Source organism: Condylostylus longicornis, unplaced genomic scaffold, assembly GCF_029603195.1.
Source record: "Condylostylus longicornis isolate FDR11 unplaced genomic scaffold, ASM2960319v2 ptg000008l, whole genome shotgun sequence".
Lineage (NCBI taxonomy): Eukaryota > Metazoa > Arthropoda > Insecta > Diptera > Dolichopodidae > Condylostylus > Condylostylus longicornis.
In genome coordinates this window covers 196197-223538 of record NW_026577977.1, presented here as the reverse complement: position 1 = coordinate 223538, position 27342 = coordinate 196197, and the positions used below count along the sequence as shown (strand labels likewise).

At 24.8% G+C, this 27342-nt stretch overlaps 2 protein-coding genes across 2 annotated transcripts in view; one reads left to right on the top strand and one right to left on the bottom strand.

The window, feature by feature from the left end:
- LOC129618498 (acetylcholine receptor subunit alpha-like 1) overlaps positions 1-27342 on the top strand; it is a 183759-nt gene that overhangs the window by 35634 nt on the left and 120783 nt on the right. The gene's annotated exons all lie outside the window — the stretch shown is intronic.
- On the bottom strand, positions 14534-17199 carry LOC129618517 (uncharacterized). Its single transcript, XM_055533313.1, has 4 exons — positions 16045-17199; positions 15566-15940; positions 14799-15084; positions 14534-14721 (listed from the first exon to the last, which is right to left on the bottom strand). Exons 1-4 carry the CDS (start codon positions 17197-17199, stop codon positions 14534-14536), a joined length of 2004 nt encoding a protein of 667 aa, XP_055389288.1.

The window sequence follows — 27342 nt, the reverse complement described above, 5'->3', positions numbered from 1 at the left end:
AGAACACAATTTTTTGTATTTTTTCATATGAATTTAAGAACATTCAGGAAAGTTCAATTTTACACACTGAATTCATAATTTCACTACAATACAAAACTTCAAAATGGAATTTTAATGTTAGAAATTAACTTATATACATGCCATGTAAAAGTTATGATAACTATATTGATGAGAGCTGAAAGGTACTAGAATTTTGTTGTGACAGCACACTGAAAACGTTCGTATCTTTAAAAATGGAAGTAAAGCGGTTAGGGGTATGTCCGGACTTTTTACGCGAATATCGAAATCTATATATCACCTACAAAACTGAATCGTAACAATTTCTATGCCTTATATAAACACATTAATATATCTATCCAGAAAAGAAAATTCTCAAATTTTTTGACAATTTTAATTTAATTATGATATTCAGAATATTTAAAATCACTTACGTACTAAACAGATTATGAAAATGTTGGAAAACTTTAAACGGATTTTGTTTCGTTGATTGATAAGCAACTAATAATTTTTAAGCATTCTTACCTTTAGTAAGGTAAATATAAAAAGAATTCCAATTCTGAAGCATATTAGAATACAGACATATCTTTTCACTGGTGTACGCCGTTGCAATATTCACTAAATGAATCTAACGAGAAGAATTTGAGGCAATTTCTTTGCAATCTCTCTAATTTTCGAACCAACAGATTTTTCAAAAACTTAGATTTTCATAAACTGGTTTCGAGGAATTAACGAAATTACGAATCACTTGCGGCCAGTAATATATGGAAACTAACATACTAGCATACGTTAATTTTTTATATACATATATATGCATACACAGACCTTAACTGTAATATTTTCTCATTTCAACAGATTATGACAGTAATTTTTTTTCGTACATGCTAGATGAATTAAGTAAAATGTTAAAATGCTAAAGTTTTCAATTTAATATGTGCCTAATTTTCTATTTTATAAAAATATATGATTTTTTCTATTTACCTCATTTTCTCTATTCTATATATACTTTTATACAAATAAATTAATCTAAAAAATCTTCAAACATCCTAACAATTTAACTTTTAATTTAGATCGAAACTAAGATCAGAAAATTGTGTTTATTCATATATTAAATTACTATTGTTATATTGTAGAAAAAAAAAATCAATTTTAATAACCTACTTTTGTATTTTAATTTATATAATGAAAATAAGAGGAAAACTTTCAATTTATATACGAGTATATATATATATTTTATACTGTTATATAGAACTCATACCATTCATTTCAATAAGCTGAACAATACAAAAAGAATAATCTTAATAATTGTAAAGATCTGATCTGATTTCAGTAATCGTTTTCTAAAATATATATTTTTATACAAATAAATGAATTTGTTGTATTATTGTGAAAATATTACAGAAACACGTATATAAATAAAATAAATTTCAAGTAATATAACTACATGTGCACGTATGGTATATATGTACATTAAACGTACTAACATATTATGTATAACATATAGTTAAAGATATAGTATATAACCCATTCTCTTTTACAATATAATGCTCACTTCCTTTATTTAATTTTCTTCTTTTTCCAAATATTTAACTAAAATGTTCTGGAACAGAGTACAGTAATAATAAAAGTGTAGATGGAAAATAAAAGAGAAAAAAAAAATATTTACATTATAATCGAGTTCTCCTTCAATGTTGTATGTTGTATTGTAACTATATTTTACATTACACAGCGGCTATAACTAATATTTTTCTTGATATTTGAGAATTAATTTAAAAATCCTAGATTTTATCAATAGGAAGTCTAATATAATAATACATTCAATATGACATTATGCTCCCATCTTCTGGACAATAGTATGATTTCTTTATTGTACTTGCATATATTGAAAATTAAATCAGATTTAGTGAAAACTATTCTGAGAATAACATTACTTTTTGTCTTATATAAAAAAAAAAATAAACCTAAAAGTAAAAATTTTCATCCTGAACTAAGCGAAAAATGTTTGATTCTGAAAGCGTTTGACTAAATTTTTAAAAATATAGTTATTTAATTGTTCTTCATTTGTACACTGGTACAATTAAATTATCATAACCCTGAAAATTACCCTAGCCGGCTGAGACGGGCAATTATTCATTTAATAAAAAACTCGAATTGACTATGAGCCAAAAGTTTTAACACTAGTTCCTTTTAGAAGTTTTATAACCTACACAATATATAAGTCAAATGTAAGCTACATCCACGATATTTAATATACATACATAAATGTTTGTAATTAAATAACGTACGTGCACTCATTAACGCAATAATGCTAAAAAAACGTTATCAGTTAATGCATACCTATATACATATACATATCGTAATATGTGCAACTATGTATAATTATACACGCACTTAGAGATTATAATCTTATTTAATTAATATTATACTCTTTTAATTTTATATTTAATGTTTCATAATACACATTCTGTGAAAAGTTGTGCGATAACAACGCTACTTTTGTGATATTATAAGTACACAATGGCCACAATAAAATTATACATATACACACATATTTAATATGTGAAGAAAATTAAAGAAATTTCTTTATTTTTTTCTACTTATGATTTAATTGTCTTAATATGCCTGTGTATGCGCTTATAACTTTAAAGCTATATGAGAAATTTTTGGTGTATATAAAAAATATGAAGTACTCGTATTTTGTCTTTTATTTACACATACACAACATGTTATATACCCTATGCTATATTTTGATATTGCAAATACATAAGTATATTTTGTTGAAGTTTGTATAAAAAATTTACGTATTCAAAACCTATTTCAAAAACTTTTTTAGTTATGTATTGTACTTATGTGATATAAACATTTGCTAACTAAATAAAATGAAAAAAAAAATGGGATGAAATAAAAAATAAATAAATTAAGTTTGAGAATATATTCAGAATCAAGAAAGGAGAACAGAAGAAAGAAAAAGATAAAGTCAAAAAATGGATAAGAAATTTCATCACAAAAATGTCAAAAGAATTTAAGTTACGGCAATGGAAGTCATGTATCAACCAATTTAGATTCAAGATTATCATTTTTTGCATGGTATCCGAGACCTACTTTCGAAGTAAGTTGATAGAATGCATCCAGACTACTAAAAATACCTACTGACAGTTTGCTTTTTGAATCTTCTTTCCGGAGTTATGAGGTCTTAAAATTCCTGAAAACCGTCTATTTTCAATATTTTGATTGATAACTCGGGAAATATGAAGTATAATACTGAAACTAATTTAAAAAATCATAAAAAAAACTGTGACTTTCAAAATACGCCTGAATAAAACCTAATTTATAAAATTAACACTATTAATTGTATTAAAAATAATCTTCACTTCCAATATTTCCATTGGTTTTTTACGCTTAGCTCATTTTCAATAATTAAAATATTTAGTTATTGTACGAATCAACTTAACACAAAAAACTTTTGAAATATAAACTACATTAGTATTAATTTTTAACACAAAAAAATTTAATGAAACTTATTAGTTATATTTATTATATAATAAACTATAATATATAAACATAATAATAATGCATATATTATACATATATACATACGTATACGAATATAGGAATTTCAAATAGTTCAAAATTATATTAATAAATTCAAAGTAGCATTAATAATGCGATTAAAAATAATTAGTAATGCATTAAAACCTTAAATTTTTGATAATTACTAAGTCATATAATAACTATTAAAATTATTTCATTCCCGTATTAAGTTTTTAAGAATAAAATACAAATTCGTTATATTATAAAAGTATGTATGTATACTTATAAAAATATTTTGTATTTTTCAATTGTTTAAAATTATTTCATAACAAAACTTATTGAAAAAATTTTGCTAATTTTTATTGTGAGATTATAATTTTAAGCAAATTATTCTAATTAGTTAGAAATGTTGTTTTTGGTAATATTAGATTCGAAATATAGATTGAAGTATTTCGATAACAACTAAATAATCTATATGTTGCTTATTTCATAACTATATTATGAAATAAGCAACAGCAATTTATTTCATAATATAGTAAAATAGAAATATCATACTTAAAAAATTAGTAAATAAAATAATTATAAATTTGTTTTAAACCAATTTTCCTTTGAAGAATTAAGCAACATTATTTTTTGAAATCCAAAATTATTGCATACTTTTAGGGAAGGAATAAAAAATTAAAGCATTAACATAATAGTCGTACTCTACAATATATTCGGTAGATTGAGACGAATAGTTATATTTGTTTTATTGATATTTGACAATGTAAATTTTCGTTCTGTATTTTGTATAGAGTGTAGGCTTTACCAGATAATGGTTTAATGTTCTGAGATATAACGGCCCATAACAAGATAAAAGACTTGTGTTCTTACACATTTGGGTAAAATATGATTAAAACTCGAAATGAATTTTTGTTTAACCTTTAAACATTTTTTTGGTTAAAAAAAATTTATTACTAAATCAGATATTTTCTGGTCTAGAATGAAAAGATCTAAACTTTTCTAAGAATTTTCTTTTTTAAATGGATTTTGAATTAAAATATTTTATTTTTAAACAAAGATTTAGGCTGATACTTTTAGAATTTTATATTAGTGTAAAGTATAATGCATTACTCTGAAAAATTTATATGAATGAATTCTAGCAATTAGGACAGCAGCATTGCAAATAATATTTCTCAAAGCAAATATTTGAAAGAAAAATAAAGCAAATATTTATTTTCTCCCTCCAATTATTATTTTTGTTACTTTAGTTTTTACGAGTATCTGTTCTTTATTATTCTGTATAATTTTTTGTACACTTGTACATATACCTTAAGATTTTATTAACGATGGCTTGTACCTGTATGTATTTCTTTACTATTCCATCTTTATGTACAAAAATGTTATTTAAAAAAACTAGTCAATTTGGATAATTTTACATAACAAAATTTGCAAGTTTAAAACAGATTTTTTCTGCAAAATCGAATTTTAATTTAATATCAATTTAAGCTAAAAACAAAAAAGTTGAGTTGCATTTATAAAAATGGAAAATTTGAGACTTTTCTAAGTTTCGACATTATTAGGACCTTAAGTAAATCATCTTATGGTATCTCAATTGCAATGAATTTAAGTTCAAAACCCTACATCCCGTGTTTATATTAAAGTATCGTATAATATAACACAATTCCCGACTATATGGTAACAACATAAAATTGCAATATCTTGTTTTCTTTACCAATATGTTTTTCTATATTTCGCGTCAAATTGATGAAGATGATAGAAAACAAAGAAAAAATTAAAATTATTTTTACTTAAAAACAGCTAGAAGCAAAATAAAAACCTAAAAGAAAAAACAAAAGAAAAAAGAAACGAAAATCAAATACGGATATTTTTTTTTTTTTTAAGATACGCGAAGAAAATCGTGAAGGATCGCAAAGTAAAAAAATTTTTTCGAGGACATTTTGCTGAAAAAAATACGTAAGAAGAAGAAAAAAAATGAGAAATTGGTATGAAAACAAAAAGCATTATGCTTCAGGGAGTACGGCAATTTAATTTCTAAGAAATTCATCCTAATATTCAATATTTTGTATATACTTGTATGTACATACATATAGCTACGCACAAACGAATATACAAAAATATATTGTTACTTTTAACACATTTTATAGAAATGTATATCTCGAAATATTGATGATTTTGTAAAATTTAATGTATATTTTTTTTTTTTTGTAAAATAAATTAGTTTGCAATGGTATAGCAAAGTTCTTATACCCAATTTTCCATCAAAATAGCTTCGTATATAAAATAAATTTAATATCGTATTATACCGAATTAATTAATTAAATTTATTTTATAAGCCAGTCATATTAAATTGAAAAAGAAATTTTTTTGAAGTCTTTAAAATATTTTTACAAAAAAAAAAAAAACAATATTCTTTGCAAGACCTCATATTATTTAAAATTTCTTTTCTGAATTTTCAGAATACTATAAAAATGTAATAAATGTTTAGCTTTGTCCGATAAAATTTCATTGTTTTCCCAGAGAATTCCATTTTTTTTTTGTGTTTTTTTTTTCACCCAATTACATAATTACAATTTCAGACTCTATTAATTGTTACCCTAAATTTATAACAATTCAAAATTATATATAAAGTGCAATTAATTTTTCAAAAACACAATTTTACTTTCACCTTAAACCTCTTCTTGGTGTTATTATATTATATACATATATACGTAAAACAAAAAAAAAAATTTATGAATTCAAATTAAATTCAAGTTTAATAGAATAATTAGATTCTTTTTATATCGTTTAACTATTACCACAACATTAAGGAAATATTAAATACTCAAGTATATTTTCTTTTAAATTTAGAAAGGATTCAAGGCCACTTATACTATAGTTATCGTATATTTGAATTGAATTCATATACAAGAAAAAAAATGTAAGTAATTACACATTTATGCACATTGAATGCAAATTACTACTATGGTGCAACCTCATTCAATTCTTGCACTCAAAATATAAAAATAATTAACAGAAATTGTCTTAATTTTAAAATTTATATAATTAAAGGCAAAATAGATTCATTAAAAAACCTTGAATCTATAATATTTTTTATTCGGAAAAATTTTAATAATATTATATGATTTGTATATGGAACATCTCTGCATACATGTTATGTATATGTAACTAACTAAGTGAAATCTTTATTGTAATTAAATAACTGTATAAATCTAGAAAGTAGAAGGAAAAATCAAAGTAAATCTTTGCCTTTTCTATCAGTTTTTCATCATTGAAAGAAATTTACATTGATTTTTACCGTATAACATTTTTAAGTCATAAAAAATGACTTGTTTTTGGTTTAATTGAACTTAAAGTTCAACTTAAAGATTTTAAGGGATTTAAATAATAAAATTGCAATTGATTTATTAATAAATTATTCTAAGATCTCTGGCAAATATACAATTTTTAGTTTTACAACTGTTTGATTGCTATAGGTTTATAATCAGTATAATCGAATTAAATTAAGCAATCAAGCAGTTTGTAAATATATTTATAAACTGACTGCAACTTAGTAATTTCAAATAGTTTAGTAACTTAAATATAGGTGAAATTAATTTATAATCAAAACCAGAACCTTAAATCAATTCCAAAAAAAAAATATTTTGATATTCTAAATTTACAAATACTAAATACTAAATAAAACTAAAAATTTGAATTTATAATAGAAATCTCAAAAAATATTTTATAAATATTTGTTATTTACAAATAATATTGAAGATTAACTTATTGCAGATCATGAACATGACCTCATTTTTTAATCACTGTTTTTGAGTGATTAAAAATCATAATTTTTAATAAAAAAATTTAAATGATAACTATTTTCATATTTTAACTCAATTCCAAAAAATATGAGTTAAAAAAAAATAATTTTGAGTGACATTTTGAACGTCATATTAGTCATATTCTATTTGATTAATTAGAAATTTTATTACAATAATTTTGTAAATATTAATCATAAAATTTTAACGCTTACTTTTGGTTTGAAATCGTAAAAACATTATTTAGGAAGTGCACACACATTTTATTTGTTATTGTTGCAAACACACATTTCATATGATTAAAGTAGACAAGTGTTTTATAATTTTATATTTATATAGTTTTGAGCTTTTAAAGATTAATTATAATATGATAAAATTTTTCAGGCAAAATATAAGTGAAATTTGGAAGACAAAATTTTTCAGTAATATTTTAAAGTTTATTAAGTGAAAAACAAAATTAAAATAAAAATCAAATATAATTTAAAATAATTATTGAAGTTAATATGTTTGATACAAATTTTTCATTTATCATCATACTATTTTGTATGATTACGATTCCAAATAAAATTTTAACATATTCGTCAGAAAATATCGATGAAATACATCGACAAGATATTATCGATTATATAAATGAAATAAAATCAAATATCGATGTTAATATTAATCCATGTGATAATTTCTTAGAATATGCATGCGGTAATATAAAACCAGAAAAACATCCATTATTATTATACGATGCTAGTATAATTATACAAAAATATTTTAATGGAACACAAGAAAATAATAGAGCAGATCAATTAGTTCGTGATTTATATTTTAATTGTAATGAAGAATCTAATGAAAATTCAAAAAGAAATCGATCAATAATTATAAAAAAAATTTTTGAACAAATTGATATTTTAAAAAAATATGAAAAATTTCCACTTATAAATAAAAAAAAATCTAATTTAAATAATCAACATATTTCTGAATTAGAAGCAAATTTACTTGGAATGGGATTTGGAAATATAATAAGTTGTTATCCATATCATAATAATATTATATTATTGAGTCCAGCTGATCCATCAATAATTTCAAAATTAAGAGCAAATATAAATTTTTGGAGAAGTACTGATGAAGATGAAGAAGATATTGAAACAATTCAAAATATTATAAAATTTTTAAATAAGTATATAAATTTATTTGATAGATCAATTGAGGAATTAAAACAAAATGATTTAAATGTTACATATACATTAAATGAATTAAAAAATATTTTACCATTTAAAAATCTTAATTGGAATACAATAAATGAAATTTTAACAAAAATTTGGAATTTAAATGATCAATATAAATTTCAAATTATTGGTATGAATTTCTTTAAAAATTTAATTAATTTAGTTGATACAACTGATATTGAAACATTAATAAATGTTGAAATTTTTAAATATATTGCTGTATTTAGTGATGATATTGAATGTAGAATGTTTAAAAATTTAGCTAAATATATTTTATTAAAGAAAATATGGGATAAAGATTTATTTTCTAGTGATCGTACAATTGAAAGATATTTAAAATTTTTAAATGATTATGAAAATTCTTTAAATGAAACAATGAAACAAATACCAAGCACTTCTGATATTAATAATTTTGAAAAATTTAAAACAATACAATTTATTTTAGAAAATTATAAATTTTTATTATATAATAATGAATTTGATGAAATTTTAGAAAACTATAATGAAAATGGAAAATATTATAAAATTTTAATGTTAATTGAACAAAATATTGAAAAAATTGTAATTGATTGTAAATCTGGTGGTAATAATTTATCAATATTAAATTCAATAATGGGTAATTATAGAAATGATTATATTGAATTATATAGTAAAAATAAACCATATTTATATTATTATAATGTATTAAATTTTAAATTATTATATGAATATTTTCAAAATTATCAATATTATAATAATCAATTTAATGATGAATATGATATTTGTTTAAATAAATTTAATTGGATTCATTCTTTTAATTTTATACCACATAAAACATATGTAAATACATATACAATAATTAAAAAAATATTAAATGATTATAATACAAAAGATTTATTAAAAAATGAAATTGAAATTGCAAATGAATTAATCGATATTAGAAAATTATTTTTTATATCAATAATACAGGATTTTTGTAAGGAATCAAAGAAGGAATATGATGTTTATGAATCTCGTGTTTTTCAACATATGAAAGAATTTACTGATGCTTTTCAATGTCCTCCTTCAACAACAAAAAATAAAATTTCAAAGAATGTTAAATGTGATTTTAAAACATGTCCAAAAGATTATGAATATTTAAAAGAATTTTTACCATATACAGTTGATAAATGTTAATTTGTTTTTTAGTTTTTTAATGGTTCTGACAGTGAACATACTATTTTTATAGTCTTGCAATTACAGTTTGATAACAAATTACACTTAAACTAAATCATTTGATATTATTTAATTGCAATCAGTTTGTTAAAAATTAAAAGTTGTTTGATTATTTAGTTGCATGCGATCAAACAGTTGCATGCAAAACTTGTATTTGGATGTCTGTTAGAGCCCTAAGGTGTATATTATGTATCTTATTTCAATTTTGTATAACTAAAATTGTATTACATACATATTAATAAATAATTACTATATAACAAACATAAAAACATGTTGCTTTTTGTTTTAATATTTTCAGATCACAAATTATGATAGTATATAAATGAGCCGATGATTATAGGATGTTGTGTGCCGTTAATACTAACTTTATAGTTATTTTGATTTTAGTGTTTTAGTAAGGATGGTTTTCTATGAATATATTTTTTATTTTTCCGCAAAACTTAATCCAAAAAATTTTTGTGTCGTTGATTATACTAATAAACTCTAACCTTTGCTTGTTCTAAGCCACTTCCATTTCCTTTCTTATCAAATGATGATGATTTTCCTAGGCAGTCGAGGTAGCCACATTTTGTGCGTCTAAATTATGATTATTTTGGATCTTTCGTGCAACATTAATTTGCATAATAATTGATGTTTTTGATCAGGAGAGAATTTCTATTTTTTTTCCATATGTATTACATAATTTCTCAGTTTCTTTTAATTTATTAAAGATTACACCCATAATTTATGTTCTTATACCTATAAGACTTCAAATGAGCTTCAGTTTGTATACACAATGTTGAGCATGAACAACGTTATTTATGAATTATTTTTTAAATATTCATATGAATGATGCAATGGGGTTCAATGTGGTAAATATTATAGCTATTGATTTCTGAACGTCTTATAGGTCAGTGTATTCTAATAAACCAAGTATAGGTACTATTGAATTTCGATTTTAACTTGACATTTTTTTTGTTCTACGTTAATGTCATACAATAATATTAATGATATTCCAAGTACCTTTTAATAAATTAAAAAGAGGAAGCAAAAAAAAAAATGAATTTATGGAAAATTTTTTTTGGAAAATTGTTCAGTAAAAACATAAATTTTAAAAATATATTTTGAATTCTACAATGAATTTTATATATACATACACATATATGTACGCTAATTAACACATTATATAAGAAAGTATATTAAAAACTTTTTAGTACTTAAGAAATTTGATAATTTATTTTTGTTGTTTCTTTTTTTCCCCTCTCTCTCTCTCTCTCTCTATAAACATAATTCTTATTTACATTTTTGTTCAAAATATATGTACGTTTGTACATACATATACATATACAATAATGAATGCCTTATTTCCAAAACACAAGTCACTCACTCTTTATATTTTTTTTTCTGTATACTTTTTATTTTCATCAATTTAAAAATAAAACAAGTAAAAACGTTTCAGTCGGTATGAACCGATTGAATTATACCCTGCACCTTTCATTGTTGTATAGCAATTACTCAAACCTGTGAAACAATTCTATAGAAACTTCACGGATATGTCTGATCTATAATTGGACACACAACTGCCAAGTTTCATGAATCTAACTTTATTACTTTTCCAAATATTCAAAATAAGCTTTTGGACTTCTATGGGAGCCACTCGAACCTGTCAAGCAATTCCACCAAAACTTCAGAAATATCTTTGACCTATAATTGGACACACAACTGCCAAGTTTCATGAATCTGTCTTTATTATTTTTCCAATTATTTAAAATTAGCTTTTGGAGTTGTATGACAGGTACCCGAACCTGTCAAGCAATTCCACTAAAACTTCGCAAGTATATCTGATCTATAATTGGACACACAACTGCCAAGTTTCATGAATCTAACTTTTTTATTTTTTCAAATATTTAAAGTAAGCTTTTGGACTTGTATGGGAGCTACTCGAACCTGTCAAGCAATTCCACCAAAACTTCAGAAATATCTTTGACCTATAATTGGACACACAACTGCCAAGTTTCATGAATCTGACTTTATTATTTTTCCAAATATTTAAAATAAGCTTTTGGACTTGTATGGGAGCCACTCGAACCTGTCAAGCAATTCCACCAAAACTTCAGAAATATCTTTGACCTATAATTGGACACACGGCTGCCAAGTTTCATGAATCTGACTTTATTATTTTGCCGAATATAAAATTTTTGCTTTTAGAGTTGTATGGCAGCCACCCGAACCGATGCAGCTATCTCATTAAAATTTTTAGAGCATGTGTAGAATATAATTGGACACATGTATACAAAATTTTATATTTGTACCTTTATTAGTTTTTGAAATAATTAAAATAAACTCTTTGAGTTGTATGGCAGCTACCCGAACCCGCTGTCCGAACTGGTCCAATAACAATAGGGTTCGTCCTTGGCACAAAAGAAGCAACTTGTGAAAGTTTGGTGTCGATTGCATTATTCGTTTTTGAGTTATCGTGCGATCGGACGGACGGACGGACGGACGGACGGACGGACGGACGGACGGACGGACGGACGGACATGTCTAAATCAACGCAGAATTTTACGCTGAGCAAGAATATATATATATGTCCATACCGCAGATGACTCCTTCAAGTAGTTACAAACTCCATACCAAAGTTAATATACCCTTCACGAAGTGCAGGGTATAAAAAAAGCCTGAAGAACATTTCAATTTGAAATACATTAAAATTAATTAAAACAAACTTTTAATATTGTATATACATACATACATATATATGTATATACTCCTATAAATATTCGTTCAGATGAAATTGTAACCTTCGACTTAACTCCTACCTTTTCTTTTACCTATGCCCACATTTATTATTGTACACAAATAAATGTATACATACAAAAATAATACAGTTAGATACAATAATAATATGTATACAGGTACCTTATATTAATAATAACCACAAAATCCTCCGCAAAATGAAACTTTTTAAATACACAGCGTTCAAATTTATATGCAAACAAAAAAAATTGAACTGAGAAAAAAAATGAATATTAAAATATTTTAAATTTAACATTACTTTTTTCTTTAAATTTTTTAATTTTTATGTCAGCGATCCTTGCGTATACAGGAAACAAAGGGATATGATCAAATTTCTACAATAATATTGTGGAATTTTGAACAACAAATGGGTTTATTCGTATAACATCCTCTAACATGAATTTCATCGAATGAACAAATATATAAACGTCATTTTAAAAATTGCTAGTGTACACAGTAAACACTATACGAAGACGAATTAAATTAATATTATTATTTTTGTCATTTGTGTTTCAAAGGATCAAACGAAGAAATTTTTCAAAGTTAGTGTTATTTTATTTGAAATGGTGTTGTATAAGGTCTTGCCTTTTTTTATCCTTTTGAAATCAGCTCTTTAGTATTGAAAGAACTTATACATAAAAATTAAATATTTTATCTGATACAAAATTATTAAATCTCTTAAGTATGTTTAAGTGTTTCCTCAAGAACGGAACAAATTTTTTCGCTATTATAAACGAAAATTAATCATTTTGATATTTTCATAAAAAATATTAAATTTATTAATTATTGATTTTCATAAATTCTGCTTCTATGAATGTAACATATATTTTTTTCAATAAGAATTTAATCAAAAAAATCTTGTATTAGACCTCCTGCAGTTAAAACTTATTTCCGGAAAAATTTTTTCAAAAGTTCTAATTTGAAGGACAGCTATAACTATCATATACTACTCACAACTGTTTAAATTTAATATTTTTATTCATAAAAATAAAGATGAAACTCTTAAGTGTTTAAGTGTTTCCTCAAGAACGGAACAAATTTTTTCGCTATTATAAACGAAAATTAATCATTTTGATATTTTCATAAAAAATATTAAATTTATTAATTATTGATTTTCATAAATTCTGCTTCTATGAATGTAACATATATTTTTTTCAATAAGAATTTAATCAAAAAAATCTTGTATTAGACCTCCTGCAGTTAAAACTTATTTCCGGAAAAATTTTTTCAAAAGTTCTAATTTGAAGGACAGCTATAACTATCATATACTACTCACAACTGTTTAAATTTAATATTTTTATTCATAAAAATAAAGATGAAACTCTTCTTATTTTACAAAATTCATATAAAATTTTTTAATTGGACAAAACTTACATACTATATTAAAATATATTATTATAGTATACAAAACCTCTCCACATTTTTATTTGACTAGCCTGTTATCCATCACAATATTAGGAAGCTACAGTTTTTCCCACGTTACCAAAAAAAATTAAATAATTTGCATGTTACAGTTGTTTGTACATTTTCAAAAAAATTTGGAAAAAGTGCTGACCAAATCTTTCAACCTGTGCGTGCGTTTGCTGTCCAATAGTCTGTTCCTCTATTTACAGCTCTATTTACAGCTTGACAACTACAATAATATGTGTAAACTTAAGATTTAAATAAATAAGCTGCTATTAAAGGGATTAAAGCCCTAGACCTAGGAAGATTACTTCCATCTTCTTCTTCTTCTGCGTATCCACTTACTGGATGTTTGCGACTACATTTCTATATGCCTCCCTGTCTTGCGCAACACGTACCAGCTCTTCTACTGTTCGTATGCCAGTCCATTGTCTGATGTTTCTGAGCCAAGACATCTGCTTTCTTCCCACACGCCTTCTTCCCTCAATTTTGCCTTGCAAAATCAGCTGCAGTATGAAATATTTGTTATTTAGAAATGTTGTTTTTCTGTGTTTTATTGTTAGTAATAATTCTCGGTCATTATTTACTCTTCTTAAGACCTCTTCATTTGTAACTCTATCTATCCATGGGATCTTTAACATCTTGCGGTATATCCACATCTCGAAGGCTTCTAGCTTGTTCATTGTTGATATTTTTAGTGTCCAAGCTTCCATTCCATAGAGGAGAATTGACCACACGTAGCATTTTACAAATCGAATACGGTTGTGGAGATGTATATCCCGATTGCAAAATATATTTTGGTACTTTATAAAAGAGCTGCGCGCGTATTCAATTCGGCATTTTATTTCCATATCTGAATTCCAGTCTTCGTTTAACCAACATCCCAGATACTTAAAACTTGAAACTCTTTCGATATTTTGGCCATTCACGGTTAAAACTAGATTATTAAATGTGTTGGTTCTGGATATAACCATGAATTTGGTTTTAGAAATATTCATATTTAAACCGAAAAGCATACTGTGGTCATTTACTGAGTTTAAAAGTTGTTGTAGTTCAGTAATATTGCCGGCAATCAAGGTGGTATCGTCTGCATAACGTATATTGTTAATATTTACTCCATTTACTTTTATACCAACATCTACGCTATCAGCTACTTCTTCGAATATCTTTTCAGAGTATAGGTTAAAAAGTAAAGGGGATAATATGCAACCTTGCCTCACTCCTCTTTTTATTTCTATCTCATCCGTGGTCTTATCTCTATCTCTCGTAACAACTTGAGCTTTTTGGTTCCAGTATAAGTTTTTGATACACCGAATCTCTTTTTCATCCAGATCTATTTTATTCAAAACCTCCATTAATTTGTCGTATTGCACGCAGTCGAAAGCTTTTTCGTAGTCAATGAGGCATATAAAAATGTCTCGATGAACATCGCGGCAGTTCTGAATTAATATTTGGAGACCAAGAAGCGCTTCTCTCGTACCGAGACCTTCCCTGAAGCCAAATTGTGTGTTACTGATGCTGCTTTTACATTTTTTTGTAGATACGGGAATGAATAATTTAAAAAAAAATTTTTAAAGCGTGGCTCATTAAGCTTATAAGTCGATATTCACTACATTTTTTCGAGTTTGATTTTTTAGGTAAGGTAACGAATGCCGAACTTAGCCATTCCTTTGGATATATTCCGCTATCATAAATTTTGTTAAAAATGTTTTTCAAAATTTCTAAGTTTTCGTCATCTATTAGCTTAAAAATTTCTGCGGGTAGCTCATCGGGTCCAGGAGCTTTATTATTTTTTGACAACTTAATTGCTCTTTTTATTTCCTCTGGTGTTATTGAAGGACCTGTGGGTTCAGTTTCCGAAGTTCTTAGAGCATCGGTTCTACTAATATCATTGAATACTTCTTCTATGTATTCCTTCCAGACTTGTTTTTTCTGTTCTTGATCTAGGACTATATTATTATTGTTGTCAACTAGATTAGAAAATGTCTGTTTGCGGTATACTCCAGCGGTTTCTTTAATTTTCTTGTGAAGATTAAACATATCGTGACGTTTTGAAAAGCCTCAATTTCTTGACATTGAGAGTTCAACCATTGTGACTTTGCAGATCTAATTTTTGAGCGAATTACTGTTTGCAGGCGCTTATATTGACTATAGTCCTTATTTTTGTGCATTCGTCTCTGTTTCATTAAATTTAAGATCTCGCTTGTCATCCATTTCTGTTTTGCTCTGCTGTTCGTGGGGCCCAGTTTGGTTGAAGCTATATTTTTCATAGTACTTTTCAATCGATCCCATACTTCATCAATTTCCACATTATTAAAGCTGGTACCTTCGAAATTTAATTTCATTTGATTATTAAGCTCCTGAGTAACTTCGGTTTTACATTCATCTTCCTTGAGTTTCTGTAGGTCTAAATGTTTTTTGCGTGTTGATTTTGTCATTACTGCCAATTTTATGTTGATTTGCGATAACAGTAAATTATGGTCTGAAGGAACATCGGCACCTGGATACGTTGAAACTTTTGATACGCATGTACTATATCGCTGGTTAATTAATATAAAGTCGATCTGGTTCCGGATTATATTTCGATCGTTATCTTCAGGTGATTTCCATGTGTAAAGTCGACGAGGTGGTAAACAAAACCAAGTGTTCATTATTTTGAGCTCCTGTTCCGTACAGAACTGAATTAGTCTATCACCTCTTGGGTTTCTGGTACCTAAACCAAATGGTCCAACAATTTTTTCTACTTGCGACTTTCCTATTTTGGCATTAAAATCCCCCATAATGATGTTAATCTCGTGTTTTTTGGTCATTTTCATGAGCTCCTTGACTTCATTGTAGAATGATTCAACGTCTTCGTCAGTTTTATCAGCAGTTGGTGCATATGTTTGAATGATGTTTATATTCAAAGGCTTTGCGTGTATTTGAAGCAATAAAGTTCTATCTGAATATGGCAAAAAGTTTTTTACGCATTTTTCGACGGCCTCTGAGACGATTATTCCAACCTCATTTCTATGGTTTCTACTTTGGTCCCCGGAATAATACATTGTTGCACCGTTTGTTTTACATTTGCCAGAATCAGGCCACCATGTTTCACAAACACCTAATATATCGATGTGAAGCCTCTTCATTTCTTGTATGGTATTTGCTAGTTTACCGCTTTCATAAATGCTACGAACATTCCAAGTACCTATTTTTAGTTTGCGTTGAGTTTTACCTCCGGGGATTCTTAGCACCCTCGTTGTGCCGGAGACTGAGGGCCTTGTTTCTGTTTGTACTTCCATGTATGTAGTTTTCTTGGGATAAGATACTTTAGTAGTTTCCAGTGGCTTTCTAAAGGGTTTTGCAGTTTTCCTTCTGTCATAGTAGCTGCCGCCCCTCAGGGGTCAGACGCAGACCAGGGAGCCGCCCATTCTGGGTCAGACGCTTCTGGATTTCTAGCAGTTGCTTCGAAAAAAGGAGAACCATACGAAGGAGTCTAGATAGCTATGCTATCAGGCCTTGCGCACTTCTATCTTACATCTATTATTTAATGAACCACATAAATTCGGGGATAAATCTAATGTGCATCATATTGCGTTTAAATTGAAATATACATGTACAAATTCAAAAAGGAAATGGGAAGTGGATTAATTAGACATTTAACTTTCATACAAAAAGCCCTTTGTGTAAGGGTATATATACTGTATGTAACTCTATTTGTGTACACTTCTAAAAATATATGTGTGTATATTATAAGCCTCTGAATCTAGTGAGTTTTTTCCAAAGATCTTGTTAAAGTTTTATACAAAAAAAAATACAAGTACGCATACATACAAATTCAAAATATTTGAATTTAATGTATATAAACACATATATGGATTGCCACATACACATTATGTAGGAGCGAATACATATAAAACATTTTTACAATTTAATTTTCATTTTATTCTGGAAATACTCTTAATATGTATCTCTATACATAATATGCAGTATGTTGACATATATATATCTATATCCATATTATATACGTATAATATTAATGAGTGCATGTTGGCTGTGTTTCAATGCTGATAATGGCAATGATAATTATACTAAAGACAAAAATTGTTATTCAAATATAAATTGTTATGATATGTAACGCAAAACTTGTAACTTTCTATATGTACATATTTGGTTAAATATATGCCAATAATAACAGCGGTTATAAAGCGATGTATAAAACGAATTTGTAGTAAATTCTGGCTCTTGTTTATGGGCTTTGGCTTTGACCTTCCGTCGGGCCCTTTTCGCATATCAACCCTAACATGCGCCGTAAAAAAACATTTTTTTTGCTCGCAACTCAAACTTCTTCAGTTTCTCCTCAGCTTCTTGAATCCTCTTAAATCCTGTTTATCCCATCTCCATTGAAGTCGTTCTAGTTTTTTCCATTGATGTGAGAAGAAGTTCTTCCTTTGCGTCGATAGAAATGACCTCTCTAGTTCCGAGTACCTTGGAGCATACATCATTATAATTCGGGTGTTTTCCTTGACTCCATTTTTTATTACATTTTTTTTTAACATTATGTTGCAACAGACATAGATAAATCAACTTAGAATTCGACATTGATCAAAAGCTTAAGTCTGCATATTATATCTTAGAATTTTATATCTCAGTGTTACAAACATAGTGTCTATTTATATTCTTTCGTCCGCACTGGTATAAAAAATATGACGACTACTTTGATATGTTGATATAGGGCTAAGGTTATCCAAAATATGCCATAAATACTATCTTACGATTACTCTTTACATATGAACTGTTAGAGCTATTCTTCATTTTATTTAAAATAAAATAAATCGCATAATACAAGATACAATTGTGTGTACATATGTATATTATGTAATATATTATTTTAGATAATAAAATACAGGTTTAAAAACAACCTCTGTAAGCGGAACATGCAGTTATATACACATTAGATTGTTAGGACAAAAAAAAAATAAGAGAGAAAAACTGTTTAGAATTTTGATTGAGTAATCTTTGAATTACTTTCAGACATTATTATCCTATAAAATGTGGATTTTTTTCCATCAATAATGTTTTTTCATCGTACAGCCTCCTCGTTTTTTTTTATTTCTTCTTATTTATTTTATTATTTTTTTTTATATAACTTACCTATACAGTAAATTTTCTCTTTGTTCTGTTGTTATTCTGGCGTTGATTTTCTTCCGGAAAATTTGTTGTAGAAAAAATTACAAATAATTCTAAAGAAAATAATATTATACGAGTATAAAATGAAAGGCATATACAGAAGTTTCAAGATAAAAAATAGAAGGTAAACATATAGAGAAATAATAAGCAATAAAAGAAAGAAAAAAAAGGATAAATAATCTAGAAATAAGAGGAAAAATATTACGAAGGAAGAAATAAATAAAGTAAGTTTCTTTTAAAAAAATATATATTTATATAAATGTATGGCAAAAAAAATAGACGAGTATTAAAAAAATAAAAAACGCAAATTCTATACAACTGAATACAATAGCAAGCATATAAGGAATAACATAATGTATTAGGCATAATTTTTCAATATTATCTCCATTTTGCCTGTGTTTAAATAAATCAATATATAAAAAATTTTAGATTACAGAAAAACTCTGTTTTTTTCCTATAAAATTCATGATTTTTTGACTTTTAATTATTTTGAATCCAGTGAATATAAATAATATGAAAGATTAACATAGAACAGTGAATAAGCTCCTTTAAAATAAAAGCAATTTTTCCCGAATTTGGAATATTTTCTATAGGAAGACTGACACAAATTGTCTCCTTCAAAGCTCAATTGTCAAATATCAACTACAATGAAAGTTTACAAATGAAAAAATCAGTCTGGAGTCGACCGATTACAAACGATTACACCAGTATCTACTTACATACAAAAATGATTTTATATATAAATAAATTAATAGAAAATTCTTTCTTTAAGAGAAAAAAATATTTAATTTTGCATCCATTATAAATGTAAGTTCTACCCTAAATTTCGAAGTATAAAATTTATAATAAAAGTAAAACACTATCCTGTTAAATACTAAATGGTGCATTGCTTTCAATTTTTCTTCAAGAGTTTTTAGTTTTAAAAATAACAGTTAACAAAATGGAAGATCAAGAATGAGTGTGGATATTTATTCCAAAAATCTTGGGAATAGCTAATTAATTATTAATTATCAATAGCAAACTATTACCATTGATTTTATTTATTCCTTTTGTATACAAACACCACAACAAAAATGATTTTAGTTAACACACTTTTAAAAGTAATATTGATGATTCCCTTTAAAAATTTAATTGCAGAATTCTTTTTAATAATTTCACGGTTAACTCTTACATTTTTTTAATTTCTAAATACGATTTTATTAAGAATTCTATTTAGTACCACTGTGTATATATAATACAGTTTATAGTGATGCACTAGGGGGTAACAAGTTCTTAGCTCACTAGGAACTAGTGAGTATTAAGTTTTTTAATTTAAAATAAAATAGTTCTATAATAACAAAAATTGTCTTCTGCATATCAGTATAAACTTTTAAACAGAGTGAGTGATAGTATTTATTTTCTCATTGTATTTGAAAATTTTAGACATTATGTTTTATGTGTTTAAATTTTGCATTAAAAGTAATTCCATATATTCATCATTCAATATTGAATTTCTTGTCAAACTATATTATTCTTTTTAAAGACCGCAATTATTTACTTACAATAAGGTCTGTTATATTATGGTGCCAACAAATCATTTGCACATCGAATATCCATTAATTGGTAAAATTAACTGGTGAAATTTTCAGGGAATTTGAGTGGAACAAACTGATATTCTTCAAAGAGTCAAATATACATTTTCCTAAATATGTTAACTAAAAGCTTACTGGCTTCTTTAACATTGTAAAGAAGTGTTTTAAACGAATTTTCATAATCTTCTGTATCACTTTTACTACGGTTATGTGCTGACCACATCAGATTTTTTTTTTAATGATTTCACTAAAATCTATTTCAAAAAATTAAAGTAATTTCAAGGTGTTTCTATATAAAAATAAGAAAAACAAAACAAGAATATGTAGAACTCGTTAAAATTTTTTATTTGCATGTAAATTTAGAATTGGCCTTACATTACGTACCTATATACATAAAATAAAGTTTTCATAAAAGTTTTCTTATTATATAAAATTCATGTACCAAACTATGTAAGTAATTAACATGCATATATGCATGTAGGTGTGTATATGAATTTATTATATTTTCTGATACATACATATATATTTGAACATCGAATATATTATTGTAATTATGTAAATGTAATATTATCAACCTAAAATCACTCATCCGTTATTTTGGTGTACATTTAAATAAATTACCGTAAATCAACCAAATTACATTTCCACATCAAAAAACACCTTTTTAAGTTTCATATATACAAGCAATATAATATTATATAATAATAACGTATATGTATAACACATATATAACTTTGTGTTTATGTGTACATATATTTACTTATATTATTTTACATGCATATATGTTTATTTAATATGCCCATATAAAATGAAGGTCATCATCGCGTCTATCATATTTAAAATCTAATCATTATTCGTTATATATATATATATATATATATATATATATATATATATATGTAAATATATATGTTAGTGTTTGCATATAGTTTGTTTTACATAATTCTGTAAATTTTCTAATTTTTACCTACAAGATATAAAATATGATTTTATAAGAGAATTAGTTTTTATTGAAGGCAACAAACCACTAAAAAAAAAATTAAATTAATATCTGTAGGTACATTGTACAAGTTTAACTGTAAAAAAATTTTTTGTTATACATGACCTTTTAAAGGGAGGCACTGGGTTAATTAACAAGAATTTGGGGTGCATAGGACAAACACTATTTTTTTTTTATTATCATTTTATTTTGTAACCCCAATTTATCATCAAACACAAAAATATTATGTATGTGCATAAATGTATATTGGAATTATTCTTTGTACTGCATCTAATTGAAATTGAACCCCTAACTCTCTTCTATTAAAAAATTTTCAAATAAAAATTGAAAAATTTTTTCATGCCCATAAAAAATGATGTTAAAATTTTTAGTTTTTTTTTTACACCATATCTTTCCGTTACCAAAATAACCAATCATGTTTCCTTTAAAGCTCCGACCCAATTATCAAAATTGTAATTTAAAAACTAGTCTATCTTTATTTTTCAAATCAAATACACACGTATAATAATATGTATATATAATATTCTATTTGTATTATATAAATACTACATAGATGAATTTACAAGTATGTATGTACGTATGTATTTGTGTGTATCATAAAACATCAACATTTTAATGTAGTATGCATTTATCGCAATGCATGTACAACCTTAAGGATATAAAGCATATCTATATGCATTATATTATATATATATATGAATATTATATGCTTTATATATGTACATTTTTTTTACTTTTAAAGTTGCAATCCAGCATTTTGGTAAAATCCCAAATGATTTTCAGAAGGAAACGAAAAAAGAAGAAACACAAAAACATAACGCCATATACAACATAACACCAATATTTATATACAGTTACGATGTTAAACGCTATAAGTATAATGCATATACAGTTATAAAATTTCATGTATACCTTGATATTAATAAGAGAAAGTAGAGCTCGGGTTTGCAACCTGCAGCAAAATAAAAAAAAAAAATTTTTTTTTTTTTTTTGATAATCGTCAACATCAAACTAAAAAATGAAAAAAAAAAAACGAGTTTTATTTTTTTTTTTCTAAATGACTGGAAATCTATATGGATCGCTTCCCCTATTACATATTATTAAGATTAAGTATACATTCATACGTACTTATATGTATATTTAATATATATGACATATTCATATGTTATGTACGTCGTTATATTTGCGTATATGTAAAGTATAGTGAAATTAAATGCATTAAATCTGCAAATAAAATAATAACATTTGTTATGACTATACCCCATGTATATCTAGCATATACACAATAAATTAACCAAATATATGTTACACATATAAATATGTACAATAATATGTACGCGTACTTTTATGACGAAGTCCTTGAGATTTTTCTCATATGGGGTATTTTTTTTTACACATATTACAGAATAACATTAGATTGTATGATGTAAAATTACGAATGGTACAGTCATATGTTTACTCTCACCAGCAGCTTAACGTCAGATGCACTAATCATAGAAATATTGTAGTGTATACAATTTTTAAAACTAAAATGTCTATAATAAAAATAATATTCAAGTTCTTAAAAGATATTAGTAGAAAATGTGATTTTGTAAATGATTTGAAGATTCTACTATATTCGAGCATGAGAGAATGTTGTCAATTGGGCTGCATCCTTAAGACTACATTCATATTAATAATTTCTTCATAATTATTTTTTTAAGTAATTTTATATTGACAAAATTTGGTTTTAAACTGAATAGATATTTGATAAAAATTACAACTGTTTATGAATTTTCCAATTGACGAAATTATTAAATATTAATTTCCTACTCGTATTATCTATAGTTAATGTGTTCGTGTTCAATTATTCGAAATCATAAAATTAAAAGAATTTACTACAGAAAATTGCCTTATTTCGAGTATTTAAAATTTTTAAGGTAAATTTATTAAGACTCACTCTGTTTATTCTATCATTATGCATATTGTATTTATATCATATGTACAAAGGTAGATATCAATCTACATATATACAAAAATGCTCATACATAAATTCCAACATATGCATACATATAATTTCACTCTATGGAACATTAAATAGAATATTTTGCTCTTAATAATTTGTTAGAAATGGAAAAAAAAAAATATTTTTTTTTTTGCATATGCATGTTTAACATTTTGCAAATATCATCGTTATAATTAGGTGACGGTCATTTTCAGATATTTGAAACAAAAATAAGAACAAAAAAAAAAAGGTTAAAATTCTTTGCATACAATAGTTACGAGTATTTTATGAAAATAATGATCAAATTTTAAAATAAACATTATAATTTTCATTTCAATGTAAATTACATTATTTTTGTTATATAATATACAAATGAATGTCATTTTTTTTTGTCGTAATACAAATAAAAAACAGAATTTTATTTTTGTAAAAAAATTAATATTTTTTAAGAACATATTATTATACATTTGTATGTATATAGAATTAAGGTATATATATATATATATATTATATACTATGCATTACAATGTTAATTGTCAAGTGGACTATCATTCTTATGGCAATTACAACGAAAAAATGAACGAAATTTAGAACATAATGTTTGTATTTGCTCTTAATATAAAAGAATTAAATTCGCCATAGGTACATAAAATGATTTTGCATAAAAACTATAATGGAATTGTGCTAATATTCTATATTTTACAGTTTGATTTGAATATTCTGTATATACACATTCATATATACATACATATAAATTAGTAATTATTTAGATAAGTAGATTTATATTTATGTATAAGTACTTACTGCTTATATTATATACAAAAATTTCAATGTCCAACCCTTATAATGTACACGTTATACTTCTGCTTTTCTTTTTATAATAATTTCCTTGTTTTTCTGCAGTACCATTGTATTTGAGGTCATGTTAAAAACATCCGTATACATTTTTCATTTTAAATATCTCAACGGTGCATATTTTACTCATTATTTGTTTTTCAAAAAAAATCTTATTTAATTTGAATTTAAATTTACAGGGAAATGGTTTTTTTGTTGTTATTTTATTGTTTTTTGTTCAAAACAAGTATTTTAATAGTAAATTGAAAACGAATAATTTTATTTTTGTAATAGTACAATTAAAAATGTATAATTGAAAAATCTTGTTATTAAGCATTAATATTTTTAAAGAGAAAATTCGTAATTTTTATGCTTAAAACACTTACGAGTACAAAAAAAATTTACTTGTAAAAGATTTTTATGCGAACTCATAGGTTCAGGTGAAATTCAACTATTAAATTTAGTTAGTATAGAATCAAGAGAAATATTATTAATTAAAATTAAGTTTTCTGCAGAAATTCAATTGCATGCACAAAATTTTCTTAATAAACAATATTATGAGATTTTGATCCTAAAGATATGCAATTTTTATATGAATGTAATTTATGTATTTGAGCACTTACATTATTTTGTGTATAATTACAAATTGAATTACAACTGAATGATTTTTATAAAAATTAAAATATTTTAATAAGATACTAAATATTTTTTTTTTTTAAAAATAAATTTTTATATTTAAAATAATCAAGAAAATCACTTCAAGTTTTTTTAAATATAATTATTAAAAGGAACGCCATCTTTAATAAATATTATATGTAATTATATTTCCTCATTTTCTTAATTGAAATTTTATTTTCAATTATAAATCTTTTATAATTATTTAGAAATAATTATAAAATTAAATTTATGATAAAAATCATATATACACTCCGCTATATAATGAATACCACCATACTTGTTAATGATTATTACTTATAACGATTAATGAATTTCTGTATAAAATCTATATTAAAAAAAAAATAAACAATTTGTAATACGAAAATTAAATATGAAATAATATTTAAGTATGTATACTTAAAAAAAAAAATCAGAATCTTTCTGTTTTATCTCAGGCTGGATAAAATCCAAGGACAATATTTTAAAATTTGTGTAACCTTTATAGTTTCTAGTTTGTGTATAAGTATATGAAATATAACATGCTTTTTCTTTTTGTATAATAAATTTAGATTCATAATATTCGTCACAGTCGTAAACAAAATTTTTTCATTTTTTTTTCATCTTGCTTTGCTTTTTTAAATAAATTTTCAGAAGAAGTGACTGTCAAATACTAAGCTTACCCACTTTAAATTATAATGTAATGCAAAAATGTAGAAAAAATAAAAAAATTTTAAAAAAATTTTTCAGGGCACATTTATTTTGTATAATATTAAATATTATAAAGTTTTCTCTTTTTTTTTTTAAACAAGATATGGTCCTGCATTTAAAAACGAAAATTTGTATATTGGTTCACATACATACATACATTTTTCATTAGTGTTTACGAATGTGTTTAAGTTTTATCATATACATATGAGAATGTATAATGGTACACAAGTACAATGATAATTTTAGTTGATAGCATGAACTTTAAAAACTTTATGATATCAATGCTATCGTATAATAAAAAAAAAAAAAATTTGTAAAAATTACAAAATGTTAAAAAAAAAAAATTATAATGAAAAAACACTTGATTCGTTGTTATGTTGTTCATGGCTTCCATTTTTTTCATTATTATATTTCTGTTATATTTTTCGTTAAGTAAATCAGAGAACTGAAAATTTTCTGGCCTAAAATACTTTTCTTTTTTTTTTTTTGTTTAAGCATCTACACCCTAGAAAATGTACGAATTATGTGGGAATTTACTCGTGAATGGTATATCGTATATAAATGTGTATATATTATGTTTGTATATAAGTATATAACACATTTGTAATGTAAACTATATTATATTGTTAATGATGAAACCGAAAAACTTTCATATTGGTATTATATATATATAACTATAATAATACATAGACAATATATAATATATTATATACATATACAAAGTTTTTGTTATATTTATACAATGTATAAGAGCATTTTGTTAAAACAACAATAAAATAGCAACAGAAAAATTGCTCATAACAATCATAAAAAGCATAACCACAGAAAGAATGATAAGAAAACTTTTATCCTTTCGGAGATTTTTTTTTTCCTTTCTTTTTTTTTTGTGTATGATACTTACTTATCCTCATTTTTTGCTATTTATTTTTATTTTCTGTCTTTCTTCATTTTTTGTATGTTATCTTGTCGTAAATGAGAAACTCGTGGTTTATAATCTATTTTAAGGAGTTCGTTTACAATTGTATACGTACTAGTATAGTAAATATTAAAAAATAAAAGAAAATTACAATGAAAGCCACTTGTATAAAAGGTGTGTTTATTTTGTATATATAAAAAAAAAATAATGAAATAAAGGAATTATAGAACAGTTTCAACAATTTTACACTATAACTATAATACAAAAAAACTTAAAGTAGAATAGAAAAATAAAAAATTTTTATTTCATTAATAAATTTTTCTTTTCTAGTCTTTAAATAAGTCGCTTTCTATTTCATTTTCACACTTTTTATATTATAAAAAAAAAAAAATGAAATGAGTGTAAAAGTGATAATATTTAATATTGTTATATGACATTTTAAGCTTTAATTATAAACAATATGAAAGAAAATCTTTTATATACTAAAATTTTATTTTAAAATTGTTAAAAATTTGTGAAAATTAGGTAACAATAAACGCTTAGTCTGTTATACTTAGACAAATTGCAAGATTGCTATATTTTTTT